The sequence below is a fragment of the Mixophyes fleayi genome, chromosome 5, assembly GCF_038048845.1.
Source record: "Mixophyes fleayi isolate aMixFle1 chromosome 5, aMixFle1.hap1, whole genome shotgun sequence".
Classification (NCBI taxonomy): domain Eukaryota; kingdom Metazoa; phylum Chordata; class Amphibia; order Anura; family Limnodynastidae; genus Mixophyes; species Mixophyes fleayi.
In genome coordinates, this window is record NC_134406.1 from 218,578,282 (window position 1) to 218,593,043 (window position 14,762).

The window sequence follows — 14,762 nt, forward strand, 5'->3', positions numbered from 1 at the left end:
TATTTGGGTTATTTATGAAGTAGAGCAATAATAATCACTTACATAGTTACATAGCTAGTGGAGTTGAATAAAGACATACGTCTTATCAAGTTCCACCTTTAGCTGTGATAATCTAGAGCATTGTTGGCTAACCTGTGACACTCCAGGTGTTTTGAAACTACAAGTCCCAGCATGCTTTGCCAATATATAGCAGCTTATTGCTGGAAGGGTATTCTGGGACTTGTAGTTTCACAACACCTGGAGTGTCACAGGTTAGCCAACACTGATCTAGAGGAAGACGAACCAACAGTGAGGCAACTGGCAAATTAACCGTACACCGGTAGAAAAAAAACTCATTAAAGGCAAAGGAAAAACGTGTAGTTTGTACTCGCTTTTATCAGAGTGCTCAATGGGGCAGATTCAATTTGGCGCAAGGTCGTGCGATGTGGCTCCAGAACCGCAGAGACAAATTGCATAAGAGTTTTTTCTGTCATTTCCGCTCATTTTCCCCTCGTGTCCCATCGAGATGCAAGGGAAATTGAGCAGAGATTTCTGTATCGCACTAGCCGGCAATGTGTTCAGCTGGACATCAAGGTGACGTCCGGCAGCACCTCGCGGCTAAATGAATCTGCCCCAAAGGGTGTTCTCAAAGCTTCCTGGTCGCATACAGTACTATATACTTAATAAATGCTCACCTAGAGTCCTATTATATTATACTGATCATTAACGCTTGTGAATGCTGAGGCCAACAACAAACTGGACATAACGCAAAGTGATTGCTTGTCAGAAAGCGTGTACAAAAGGAGGAAATGTCTTACTGACTCCAAAGATGGCAGCTACAATAGTTTAATGTCTAAATCACCCACATGTTTTCTAAATAAGTAATTTATAACAAAGTATAAAGTATATCAAGTGGAATATGGCAAAGTCCACTTTCCTGCATGTTTCCTCCACTTGGAAGTGTGCGAGATCCCTGAACAGACTGACCAGGATCCATTCTGTTGCAGAGCAAACAGCACATTATGACACTTGTACTGCATACATTACATGTTTGAATTGTCCAAGTGCTATTTATGAAGTAAAATTTATGTGCATCGTAAATAATATATAGTTTATAAATGTAGGACAAATAAAGAAGGGAAATTAACACTACGGACATGAACACCAATATCTCTTTGCATTGTAAACGTTTCATAAGGAAAAGCATGGAGGGAATGCAAGTGGTTAAAATCTCCCTCTGAAGCAGAATTACTGTATCAATATGAACAGAATCTATTATACAGTCATTTCTAGCACTGCATATACACTTGTGGTGATTGCTTTTACAAGGCAGTGTGACATGTTAACATTACACAGAGCAGGACATATACACATGCTCTACATCAGTGATGGGCAACAGACAATCTTTACTTGTGGGCCCCTGCAGATTCCTGCTTTTGTTGTTTAGCTTGAAGCACTTATTTACTTGCCTGCTGATGTTTTATTATAGATTTCTTTGTTTAAATGTACTATTTGAATTTATTACTGAGATTAAGCATACTTGCCAACTTATGGCTAGTATGATCCGGGAGCTGGCGGGGGCAGGTGGGCGTGCGGGGGGCGGGGCTCTGAGAAATCGTGTCATTTTGGCCCCGTGTCATTTTACAGCAGGGGGGCGGAGCCAATTGTGCGATTCCCAGTGAATCACGCCATTTTGAATTTAATTCTGCCCACTTTACGAGGAAGTGGGCAGATGCGGGAGACTGTCATACTCTCCCGGGAGACCCACCCAGAATTCAGGAGTCTCCTAGACATTCCTTGAGAGTTGGCAAGTATGAGATTAAGGGTAATGTGCAGGCCTTTCAAAGGTGCGGCCCCTGAAGTGCACCCAGGAGATCCCAGAGGGGAGGTCATGTGACAAGTGTAGGAGGGGCCCCGCCCCTGCTATGAAATGTTAAAATTCACAGCATTGCATAGCGCGACTGCGTCATTAAGCACCGCCTCCACCTCGCGTCCCCTCGCACCGAGACCTGGGAGAAATTTCGGGAGAGTAGGCAAGTATGATATACTGAATGTTCAATTAGTAGAGTTTTATGTATGTATACAGTAAATATTTTGGTGAAAAACGAAGCTGGATTCCCCTCACCCCCGTAAATATCGATGGTCCCTGCACTTTGGTCTGAATACTTAATACAATTTTTTTGGCCGGTCTGTTTATTACCTTTTTTTGCTCTCTCTCTCTCTATTTTATACTCTCTGTTGTTGAAAAAATACAAAACATAAAAAAATAATAAAGTTCCCTATCTAAAGGCATTTACACATAATTTAACATGCATGTGGAGGTTACTAGCTTCTAGGCAGAAATACAACTATTCAGCTAAAGCAACTAATGGGTTGTTTTCTTATAAAGCCGCTTAGTGAAATAAGCCTTGCTAGTGTATGCTGGATACAAATTAGTAAACAGTGTTTCTAAGAGTTTGCTGTTCTTTAATCTAGACTGTTATCACATGTATTCATTAACAAGGAGGAAGGATGTGGTACATGCATTGCATTGCCGCAAAGGGCACATAGGTGCAATAATGTTGTTTCCGGAGAAGTAGCAAAATCAAAATTTTACATAATTGAGACATTATTCAGTTTTGTTTTGCTATGCAATTATCTTTATCACTTCTGTGATGCTAAATAAATGAGCATATTCATATATACAAATAGTACAGCTTCCACTGAAGTCAGTATGAAATGTCAGCGTAAACTTCATATAGTCGTCTTATTTTCCCTTATTCTTCTTAATGTTCACTCCATCATCTATAGCAGAAGGTGATGGATTTTACATCAGTAAGTTATGTTAAATAGTTTATAGAAAAAATACTCATATATAACTTAATGTATTGGTTATTGTCCGCACACAATAAGATTTATTCAGACAGGTTTATTATTTGCAGACATAAGGAAGAGCTTTCATATTGCTTACCCTATAGAAAGATGCCCTGTGAGCCCTTTAAACATATACACTACAGTATGCTCTTCACCAGTTTGACTTAATGGTATGACATTCAGTATGTTTTTCAAGCCATATAAGGGAGGAATCTACTTTTGTACTCAACAATTCTATCATTAAGTGATGTCTTCTACACTGGACAAGTTACAGCATTGAAGGTGTTGCTAAACTCACACCCTCCCCCTTTATATTCAACTTGGCAGTTTGCACTGAAGCAAACCTCCCATGATGATCAGTCAGTACATTTTTGCTGACCTGTCTCTCCCATGATGCTCAGCATCCTGAACATCTTTTTACTGTGGTCAGCCATAGGTATTTGTTGAAGGACAAACAGAACTAACCTGCAACTAAACACTTTACTATAAATAACATACAAGGGTGTGGAAATTGTGTAGACAGGCAGGTTTCAGCTGAAGAACTGTGTACTTAATATGCCAGGAGAAAATTGATCTGGTTACCCAGTTTGTCCCAGTAATGTTGGTTATAAAACTAGTCCACAATCGTTCTTTTGTCTGAGAAACATATATAAATGAGATGTAGTTATAAGTTATGGTGACATATAAAAATGAAAGTTGAAGATTTGTATCATGTCCTATCAGTACAGATGACGGATCACTGCTATAAGTCATACCCATAACTGTGACTTTTAAGTTCCTTGGTGTACAACATAGCACACTATTGCTTTCTCTCTACTTTGCTTCATTTCTTACATACAGTAGCTTAACGTGACATAATGTGACAGGTAGTTGACACAATGTCATTAATCCTACAGCCTGTCTTTTGATTTTTCTTATTCAAGTGCATAGTTTTGCCCTTTTCATTGCACTGCAATTTCCACACTTTTGTCCATTCTGCTATTTCAGCAAATAAACTACACATTTGTTAACTCCATCCTTGCTCCAGTCCTTGGATGTCAACCTCAAAGCACTTCATCATCAACCTCCCACTCTATGTAATTCATTCATAAAGAAAAATTTAGAATGGATTTTAGAGTAAGACACTGATACATTTGCCCAAAAAGTGAAAAATGCAGAATTTTGCATCATATAATTTTTCTTTTCAATCAGTTGTGCATAAACATTGTTTTTCACACTGCTTTTTGTATATATTTCTTATTTGATATACATAAGCTGTAGAGTAATGCCTCTTTTGTTGAAGCAGAACTTTGAAGCACATATCATTCGTTTCTCCAACCCTGAAGACATTTTGGTTGTGGGTACAGACATTGAGTCTTTTGACACCACTGTAATGTAGACAGCTACCTCTTCAAATATAACCACATGATACCCTACTGGTATCTTTAATAGAATTAAAATGACTGCATGTTAAAATGGAAACAAATGTTTGTAATAACTTCTCTGTCTCTCCTGAAAGAAGACGTTACAGGGACCAGAGCTATTTCATACACTCATGACAGAATAGTTTTCTGTTTTTTTATAATTAGTTAATTAAACAGAAAATAATTGTCAGGGTTTCATTGTGACATATAATGCTGGAAAACTCTTTTATTTTATTTGGTGAGTACTGGAAAAAGTTAAAAGAGAATAGAAAAATATACACCTTTCCAGGATTCTGTCAACTTTTATACAATTGGAATGTTTGGAGGTCACAGGTTTAATCAGAACTCCAGAGACTTGTATACAGTTCAAATCCAGCTTTATTACTGTTGGAACACCAAACAGATCAACGCAGGAACAGGAGTGAGGTGCGTGAAGGACTATATACACAATATAAATAGTATTTACAGTGATAGAGGATAGCAAAGAGTGAGACAAATACTATACGCCTTCCTCATAGTAACCACACCCATCTTGGATCTGCTGGGTCTTATGAAGGTCATAAGCTCACAAAATGTGAGGAGGAGGCTGAGTTATCCTATGCTTGTGAAGAAAATAACCCTTCCCTCACATGTGACAGCCTCCCAGCCTGCTACATGCCTTTACCATAAAGGGGTGGTCTTGAACCAACTCCAATCTTGTTCAAAATTAAAAAACTGCATTGAGGTGCAGGTGTCTCAGATGATGACGAACATCAAAATAAAAGGACCAGAGTGCAAGGAACGAGGTCGACAAACAAGAATTGGTATCCCGCATGGAGTTCAACCATTTTAGCAGGGCATGGATGGAGGCAATAACAAAAAAGGTTTTCCTGGGGTAAACATGAAGGGCCTTGATCACCTATTTCACGATGAGTCACTCCTTCTCCATGACCAGGGCCACCTTAACTACTTTATGGGCCCCCGGGTAATGCAGTGCACCGGGCCCATAAAAATAATAATTTTATATATATATATTAGTGTGTGTGTAAAAAAATATATATGTATGTAAAAAAAAGTGGTTATATATATAAAATCACTTTTTTTTTTTTACACACATTTACATATATATATATATATATATATATATATATATATATATATATATATTTATATATATATATATATATATAGGGGCCCCCTTAACTTACCTTAAGTCCGATCCCCTTCTCCTTTTTTCCGCGCCACTGAGTCTCTTCTGCGCTCTTCCGTGCTGTGCTCGCGGTGAATGCTGGGCGTGACATCACGCACAGCATTCACTGCGAGCACAGCTCGGAAGAGGAGACCAGGGAGGGAGCCGGATCGCCGCTGACGTGAGCGCAAGGTAAGTATTTTCATTTTTATTTTTTTTTCAGGATTTTTTTTTTTTACAGAGCTGCCTCGGACGGGCCCCCTTGCCCACAGGGCCCCCGGGCACCTGCCCATTGTGCCCAATGGAAGACACGGCCCTGTCCATGACAATGTAATGGGTGTCACAGAGATAGAGATTCCATTTTAAATACTTTCTCACACATAATTCCACACATATGGCAGCCCAAGTCCCACATCAGAAGCATTCAATTGGAGAATCAGCTGATAGCACGGTGGCAAAGTGGTTAGCACTTCTGCCTCACAGCGCTGGGGTCATGAGTTCAATTCCCTACCATGGCCTTATCTGTGTGGAGTTTGTATGTTCTCCCGGTGTTTGCGCGGTCTTTACACGAGTCAACAGCGGGATACAGTGGGGGTGTCAGACAGGCCGGGTCGGTAACGTTCTGGTAATAGAAGTACACAGGGGTATCCGAAGGAATGGTGAGGAAAGCCGGGTCGGTAACAATCTGGTAGTGCGGTACAAAAGGGAAATCAAAAAGGGGTGGTCAAATGGTCCGGGTCAGAAGGTCACAGGCAAACAAGGAACGGTCAGGAACAAATGCTTGGATCAGAAACACAGAAACGCTGGAGGCAGGAAGACCTGATATTCTGGCACAGGTGAGTGCTCAGGAAGTGCCTTTTATAATTAGAGGGACCAATGGGAGACAGTGGGCGGCAGCGCTGGTCTCAGCTGCCGCCGAGACTACAGAGTAGCGCCCCGTTGCCTACGGGGACACGCATGCGCAGAAGGCCACGTGAGGCGGCCGGAACTTCCGCATCTAGTTGCCTGGCAACCAGATGCGCGATGCAATGACGTGGGCGGCCGTCCCGAGGAGACAGCGGGACGGCGTCTGACACCAAGAACTACACAATAGTTTCCAGCACCATTACTAAGACCATATGCTGTCAGTGACAGGCACTGCTCACTACTACTGTCTGCATATATACTACATCCGGCACTAAAAAGTAAAGGAACTAGAATGCATTCTGTGATGTGCCCTGTATTTTACTTCAGTAAATAGGCGCTAAAAATGTGGACAAAAAGGAAAATAAATAAAAAGCCTAAGAATTTTTTATAAATGGTCAGCATGTAATAAGTAATTTATGATATAATATTTTGTCATGTAATTCCAGTTACTCCATTCTGAAAAAAAGGATACTTAGCATTAAAAGCCAGTCTGTGGCATCAGAATATTTTCTTGTATTAACTGGGGCTAGAGGGTAATACACAGTATTTTCCGCTTCTAAAGTACCAGTGAGGCCTCACATGAATATGACGTATAATACCAGGCAACAACTGATAAAAGGGATGTCCTGCACATAAACCAGATTTTATAAGTAAATTTCAGAATTTACAAACCAAGGTGGCCAGGTGTGTGGAGATACAAATGTTTGCCCTTTGTGATGGGATAAGATGAGCAGATGGGCAGGTCAGGCTTGCAAAGACCGGATTAGGAGCACTGAAGTTGAAAAATAACATTTCAAATTGTGGGAAAACACAATTGAAATAAGCTACATAGAAACAAAGCGACTGCACAATCATTAGATAGATTTCACAGGGTGCTACAATGTAGTAGCTTAACATACAATATGCTTAAAGAGCACATCTGCAATATTCAAGTACATATAGACTAATAAAGAATAAAAATACAAAAATGCTACAATATTGCTAAACTAGGTCAAGTCTTTGAGGTTCTCAGTTATCAATTTGATCATTGTTTAAGCCCTTACCCTACTCCACAGTAACCTCTTTCTACACTAACATTTAGAGAAAGCAATTTCTGAACTATAACACATATCTTTAAAAACGTATTTAAGTCCTGCATACAAAAAAGTGCCAAAAGAAACAATCACATTTGAATTCAGTGTGCTCAGAATGAAATATTAAATAAGTGATACTATTGGGAAAAAAAGTTCAACAGTAAGAGAAATACCTCTGATTTCTTAGCATGTAAATGTGTTAATTTAACAATCTCTGCTTCCAACTGTGCAAGAGGCTGCTCGATCTCTTCTGCTGCCATCACCAATTCTTCTTTTATTTTGTTGTTTTCTCTCTGTTTTTGTTGCCTTTCTGCCATCATTATATTTATTCTTGCCTGTTTAAGATATATATCAAATGACAATGGAGACATGATGAAGAATACAAAAGCCAATAAGAGCAACTGTATCAATTCACAAAGCGGGATTTTTAAACAACAAATAAATACAATTAAAGTACTTTAAATGACTCCAGTGTTCATTTAACAGTAAATCAGGCTAGGTCCAGGCTAACGTCACTTACCAATGTGACTTGACCTGCTTTCACTTCTTCAATAACTTGTTTCCTCAAGCTTTCAGCCAGGGTCTTAAAATGAAAATATACAAATAAAATAAGCAGCTGGGACAATATTCACTCCAGACGTTTAGTAACATCATACATATACATACACAGGGCTATACTTAGCATGAGGAACAGTAGACCTGTGCCTATGAAAATTAGGAAAATAAACATAAATTAGCATAACTGAGTTTATGAAATGTTACATTAAGTGGCTGTGGGGAGGTTTACCTGAGGGACATGATCTAAGACGGTAATGAATGGTGTATGTAATGATAATATAGACTACTCTGTGACAGACTGTTCCGTATAAAAGAAGTGGGGCTGTACTAAGGGCACCATCTAAAACAAATAGGCTTCTATTATAGAAATCTATACTTGCATTTACATATTATATGCATTTATTACATGGGCTTTAAAAAATGCCCATCAGTTCATATCGTAATGAGCTGATGAGAATGGCTATCCAGTCTTAGCTATTTCAGCGTATATTGTTGATAAACCCACTTACTACAAATAATTCATTACAAATTACGCAAATTATTAGTTTCCCATGAATAAGTTTTAACATCTCCTTTATAGCAAATAAGTGTAATTTTCAGGTCAAAAGACAATGTAAGAGTTTTTCTAGTTTTGCAATGCCTCCAAACATACAACTTATATCACTTCAAAACAGTGTGTTCTCAGTGAGAGTTTACTGGTATGTGTTAAAGAGCACCGCCACCTTGTGGCCATTTCCAATAACAGACCATTAGATAAAGCTTTCTTTCCATACAGTGGCAGAGCTCCCAAATAATATGATTCTAGTAACTACAGCATTAAATCATACTCCCCTCTCATGCAGCAAATAACACAGATCTTCATGCAGTACTAAATATCTACAGATTTCCATATATATATATATATATATATATATATATATATATATATATATATCCAATATATATGGACAGGAAAATGGGTAACAATTTCTCTAGGAATCACCTTCAGATGGGTTTCCTCCTTAGATGACTGGTATTCCAGTTCTGCCAGTTTTTCTTTGGATGCTGTGTGCTGAACAGTCACCTTAGAGAGCTCTTTAACTACATTAGCGGTCTGCTCTTCCTTCCTCAGTTGGCTTTTCTGCATACGTTGAGTATCTGCTTCAAGCTTACTTCTCATCTTATAACTATTATAATAAAATAAGATCAGTATTGTATTTCCTCATTTTATTTTAATCAACATAAGTACAGTACACAGATGGCCTATTCAAATGATTATCCTTTAATTAGTCTGTATAGTATTTTTTTACAGTTGTGAATATATTATCACACAGTGAAAAACACTGTACAACAAAACAATCATAATCATAAACAGGCACAGTCCCTGTACTATCATAAATTATGAACATAGTGTGTAACGAAAGTGTAGTTGTCATAATAAAGTTTGTCATATCGTCATGGCTACAGTTACGTAAAGCTGCATTACGGCCTAATTCTAAACGTTACTACCCTACTCCAGCCCTGAGGCCTGCTCCATGCAGCCAATTATCCTACCTGGGCAATATGATTAGTCTAATAATACCGACCAAAAGCCAGGGCTGCGTAATGCTATGAACTAGAGCTATGAGGACCAATCAGAAGCCACAATCCACACACCACTCCTCAATAGCCTTTTTCAAAGTGGCACATTTACATGTTGTCCAAAGTTAGCTGGTAAAGATGTTTTAAAGGAAATGTCCACACTTTTTGTTTTTAAATTACATATTCAAGGACAGTAAACTATTTGAATGCTTGCAATAAATATAAAAATACAAAGAGCCAGCATACATTTATGTAAGGTAAGGGACCATTCTCAAATACAGAACTGTCCAAAGAGACAGAGAAAGACTTGAGAAGTCAGTGCAAGGGATTATGACAGATAAAACTGGGAGAAAAAGGTGTTGAAACCATAGAAGTAAACAAGCAGTAAGAGAATGATAAAAACTCTTTTTAAATGACATTACAGAAATGTACAATACAAAGATAATGACATTACCTGTTTGAGATTTTTATTGACATGTCCTCATTTTCCAGATTAAGAGTTTTATTTTCGTATTCTAAGTCCCTTAGTGCATGAAGTTCTTTATGTAGCTGCTGTTCTAAATCGGATAACTGAGACTTAAAATTAGATTCCTGAAATTAAAAACAAAATAAGTAAATGCATAGTTTTGACTCACAATTTTTACTTAGACAACTAATATATAATTCACTTAATATTGTATGTAAAATAAGCACCAAACATATGTATTTACTTTATTTCCACAAACATGGAAATGTGAATCTAAAATAAATACTGACAATTAAGATACAACAATTGTTAGTAGGCATGATATATTATACTCCAGATTGCTGCTGATACCAATATGTAACTCTAAAATTATACCAATGGACTGAGCAGTGAAACTCCAGCACTAGAGTAAAGGAGAAAACTAACTTGAAATATAGGACGCAAATAACAAAAACAGAAAAACAAATAACAGATAGCACCAGAACTGCCATACAAGGTGAGATATGAAAATAGTTAGGGGATAAACATTTGCATTGACATATTTACTTTGTTCCCAATTAATACTATACTACAGAAGAGATTGTGATTTTTATTTATTCATTCATTCTCTATTTGTATTACATCTATTTTTATACACAGTACAAATCTGTTTTGTATGTATTCTTACATTACTTTTATGGTGTCGCCAGTGATGTTAAAAACCTACTTTTCATTATCTTTTTTTTCTGATCATCAACTTGTCAGTACAAGAAGATCTTTAAAGCAAGGCCAGATATAAAACAAATTTGTCTCAGAGAATCTCAATATAAAAAAATGAATCAATATTTGTCTCTCTTAGGAAGCAAAGAATAAACAGGTCCGTACTAGACCAGGACTACAGCTCAAATATGATATGTATATTAGCTTGTTGCTATCTCACATTCTATCTGAGGGGGTGCTCTTCCAACTTACTAGGAACATATATTCTTAAAGACCAGAGTTGAAAAGAGCAGGCACTCCAGTCCAAAATGTTACCTATATCACTCTATCTATTAAAAGACACTTTAATTGATAATCAAACAACATAAAAACAGTCACACTTCCACATCCATCAGGTCTATAGTGACGATATACTAAAATACATTATTAAGAGAGTGAAAACAGAAAGATTTAAGGTGCTCTGTTAAAATTATACCAAACCCTTAGGAAATGGATTGTGAAGTCTGATAAGTTGGGATCTTCATAGAATTAACTATGACCAGGCGCGGGCTGGCATATATCAGCCCGAGGGGCGCACAGGTGGCCGCATCACATGACACGCCATGCGGCCGCGTCCAATGACGCGGATGCATCCCGTGTCATGATATGCGGCCGCCGGTCAAAATCAGGTCATTTGCCATCCTAGGGGCGTCTAACAGCGCTAAAACTGAGCGGCCCGGGGGACCAATGCCCCCCTGCCACCCGGGCCAGCCCGCCCCTATGACCATTTGTTATTGATGTCTACACCAAACTGCTATCCCTATAATAGAAGTGCAATATATGTTCTATTCCAAAACACATAAAATATTGTATAATTACCATAATTCCCGCTTCCTGTGAATGTCTGGAATAGACATCTGTTAGGTCTTTGTTTTTCTTTTCTTGATCATCCAACTCATATTTTAAATTAACCACCTACAAGAAGAGAAAACAGAAAGTTCATACTAAAATTTGATTTCTAATACAGTACTTAAAACTAATGTAAACTGTGCCGTGGGACCCTTCAGTTTACTGGGGAGCTACTGTGGGGCCCTATTTTGATGGCCGACAAGGCTCCAGTTGCTTCTTAAGAAGTGATTAATGTTTAAAACATTTTGATAATTTAATATAATAGATAATAAAGCATAAAACAGAATATGAACCAAAGAAACACAAAATATGCATAATACAATATATGTGTGATGAGTATTTTATTCTAAATTTGCTTCATGTAATATAAGTAGTCAAGTTACCCTATAAGACAGTAATTATAGTAATAAATAAACCTCTGGGTTTAAAGAGTTGAATATTCTTGTCGCGGTGCATAATATGTTGGCGCTATATCAAGGTTAATAGTAATAATAATAATAATAATAATAATAATAATAGGTACACAGGTCATTTGTAAATGCAACTTTAGAAGTTAATTTAGCTGAAAGTAACTACCATCATCCAGTAATATTTAAAAAAAAATAAAAAAACCTCTACGATGCAATACCATTTTAATATATAATAGTTTTTATATATTAAAATGGTATTGCACCATAGAGGTTTTGATTTTTTTTTACTGTATGATGGAAGTTCCATCTTTACATTCCTATAATCTACATTGAGGCCTAAAAGATAAGTCTGATAAGTCTGATGGTATATATATCATTCAAGTTACCAATAAACCTTCTTGTAAGCATAACATTGGACGGAATCCTCCGATCCTAGGCACATGGAGGATAAATACATAATTTTCCTACACTTTTTACTATTGGGGAAAAGCCATCACTTTGATCAGGACTTTGTGGTTTTCTCTATGGTGGGGGATATATGGTTTTTACGAAATACACTTGTGACAAGATGGACAGCCTATGCCATCCTGTCTGTTGTTGCTGGGAACCGTCTGGGCTTACTTTGCCACCGCTCCCTTTCGTTATTCCAAATACGCCCATCCTGCTGCAGTAGGAGGAGCCTGCTACCACTGGGCTCCTTTATGGAGCCCAGAACCATGTTCCTTCTGGGTAACTGTCACTGCTAGTGTACTCCCGTGCTGGTACACTTGGGCTGGTACCCCTGACCGCTTTCTATGGATCAGGGTGCTGTGGATGGATCCCTCCCTGGCCTATCACAATGGCCAAAGCTGCTGGGTAGAAGCAGAGCAGTGGTACTGGAGAGCTGGGTCCAAACCTCAGAAACAGTCGGAGATCGGATTAGATTTAGGGTCTAATCTGTAGGTCACAGGATTTTCAGCATGAAAGATATTTTCAAGCAGGTCTTTGAAGCAAATGATGTTTATTTGCAGTCACACTGATTAGAGGTACCAGTGCTAATGTCAATAAAAATCAGAAGAACAACTTTTAATACAAAACAGTGCTGTTTTTATACACATTTGAACACAGCCTCACTGGGTAAGCCAGCCCCATCGAGGTCTGAGCAATTTTTAGAATCAGAATGTAACCTGTTTACCAAAACATGGATTTACCTGCAATGCAAAGCTAACAATATTTACACTTATCTGTGATATCCTATTTCAGAGGCAGGAAATCTACTAACAAGTCAAAGGGTCTAATTAACATTAATACTTTCTTCAGACAGTTGCAGAATACACATTCCCCAAAGAAAGGTACAAACCCCAAACAAGCCATTTCCCCACATCACAATACACAAAAGATTTCCATCCACAAAGGCTTACTGTATCAGATATATACCTCCAGAAATAATGCATCTCCTCTAGCAAGGTTAAACAAGAAACAAATTTCTTTCCCTGGTCTCAGAAATAAGGATTTCCTATACCAAAATATACACAACATCAAAAATAAGTGCATTGGCAATTATATAAATAAGCACCCTGCGCTATTTCCTCTATTACCATAAGTTATTTATAAGTGATCCAGTCACAACACTATACTTTGTTTGTTTTCTACATTACATTTAACATCGTACGTAATGGAGAGTGTATAAAAAGATTCCCTCGCACATCTCTCTGTAAATCCATGAACGCTTTATGTACGTATATTTTATTTGTATAAAAGTACATAGTGCCTGTGTACTGTGCTTTTCAATCAAATTACAATGTTCGTGTTCTGACTAGCATTAATAAATTGGCAATATAGTTGGTCTGAGTGGAGGTAACTACCAGTCACTTACAGAAACACATACATTGCTACACAGAGACCTGACAGTGACTGACAGATAACTATGACCACAGATGCTGCAATGTGCAACACAAGAAAGATAATTTAAAAACAGGTCATATACCCTCTCCCCAAATCGTCAGCCAGACACATTTTTCCTGTTCCCCTGAACTCCCCCCCCCCCCCCCCAGCTGCAATGCACTTCATGGCCTCCGTTGACACATCTCCCACACCCAGTCAGAACATACTTTCCAAAACCACAGCAAACCAGAATGCCCTGCGGCTGGTGTGTAAGCCTGTAAAGGGCCAAACAAGACTGCCTAGTGGACCTGCGTTTACTTAATGTTGAAGGTGATGTTGATATTTTAGAAAATCCTAGTAGGTTGGCTGGGGTCAAATGACAAGCCCATGCAACATGGTTTCCCTTTTGCATGTGAGATGCACACACCCCTCAGGAGCTGCTTACATTTTAGAATTCCTTGATAAGTGACCTCTAATATTAATTAACTTTTTGATATGCTTCAAAATGAAAAACATGTGGAAACCAGTCTATTAATCCTGTGTTTGTGTGTTATTAAATATAAAATAAGATATTTTTTACTATATTGATCTATCATTGTCCACATGTTAAATAAAATCTTACTTGCCTGCCGGATGTGATCTTTATTCAAATGGGATAAAAAAATAAAACCCAAAATATGGTGTAAGAGCGATAGTATGTAAATTATCAGCGTAAAATGTAGTCGGATGCCAAGTTAGTGTGAATTGTAACCGGAGTATGGCATAGTAAGAACACTAGGCTGAATCTTTGATTAGAAAGCATCATTTTGTGTAACTCAGCTGAAAAGTTATTTTTTCCTTGTAAAGCGTTTAAAAGATCCACTGTGAAGTGGAAATGATTGCTTACTGGATGCAGTGTCTCTTGTTCTGTGTCCTAATTTAAATTAGTTCTTAAGT

General features: G+C 37.9%; 1 protein-coding gene across 1 annotated transcript in view; it reads right to left on the reverse strand.

The window, feature by feature from the left end:
- Positions 1-4,068: 4,068 nt before the first annotated feature.
- CCDC178 (coiled-coil domain containing 178) overlaps positions 4,069-14,762 on the reverse strand; it is a 79,714-nt gene continuing 69,020 nt past the window's right edge. The window contains exons 9-14 of the mRNA XM_075214415.1: positions 11,524-11,619; positions 9,955-10,091; positions 8,923-9,106; positions 7,903-7,965; positions 7,556-7,717; positions 4,069-4,254 (exon numbers count right to left, since the gene is read on the reverse strand). Of these exons, the coding sequence (XP_075070516.1) occupies positions 4,069-4,254; positions 7,556-7,717; positions 7,903-7,965; positions 8,923-9,106; positions 9,955-10,091; positions 11,524-11,619 (828 nt within the window). The remainder of the gene's footprint in view (positions 4,255-7,555; positions 7,718-7,902; positions 7,966-8,922; positions 9,107-9,954; positions 10,092-11,523; positions 11,620-14,762) is intronic.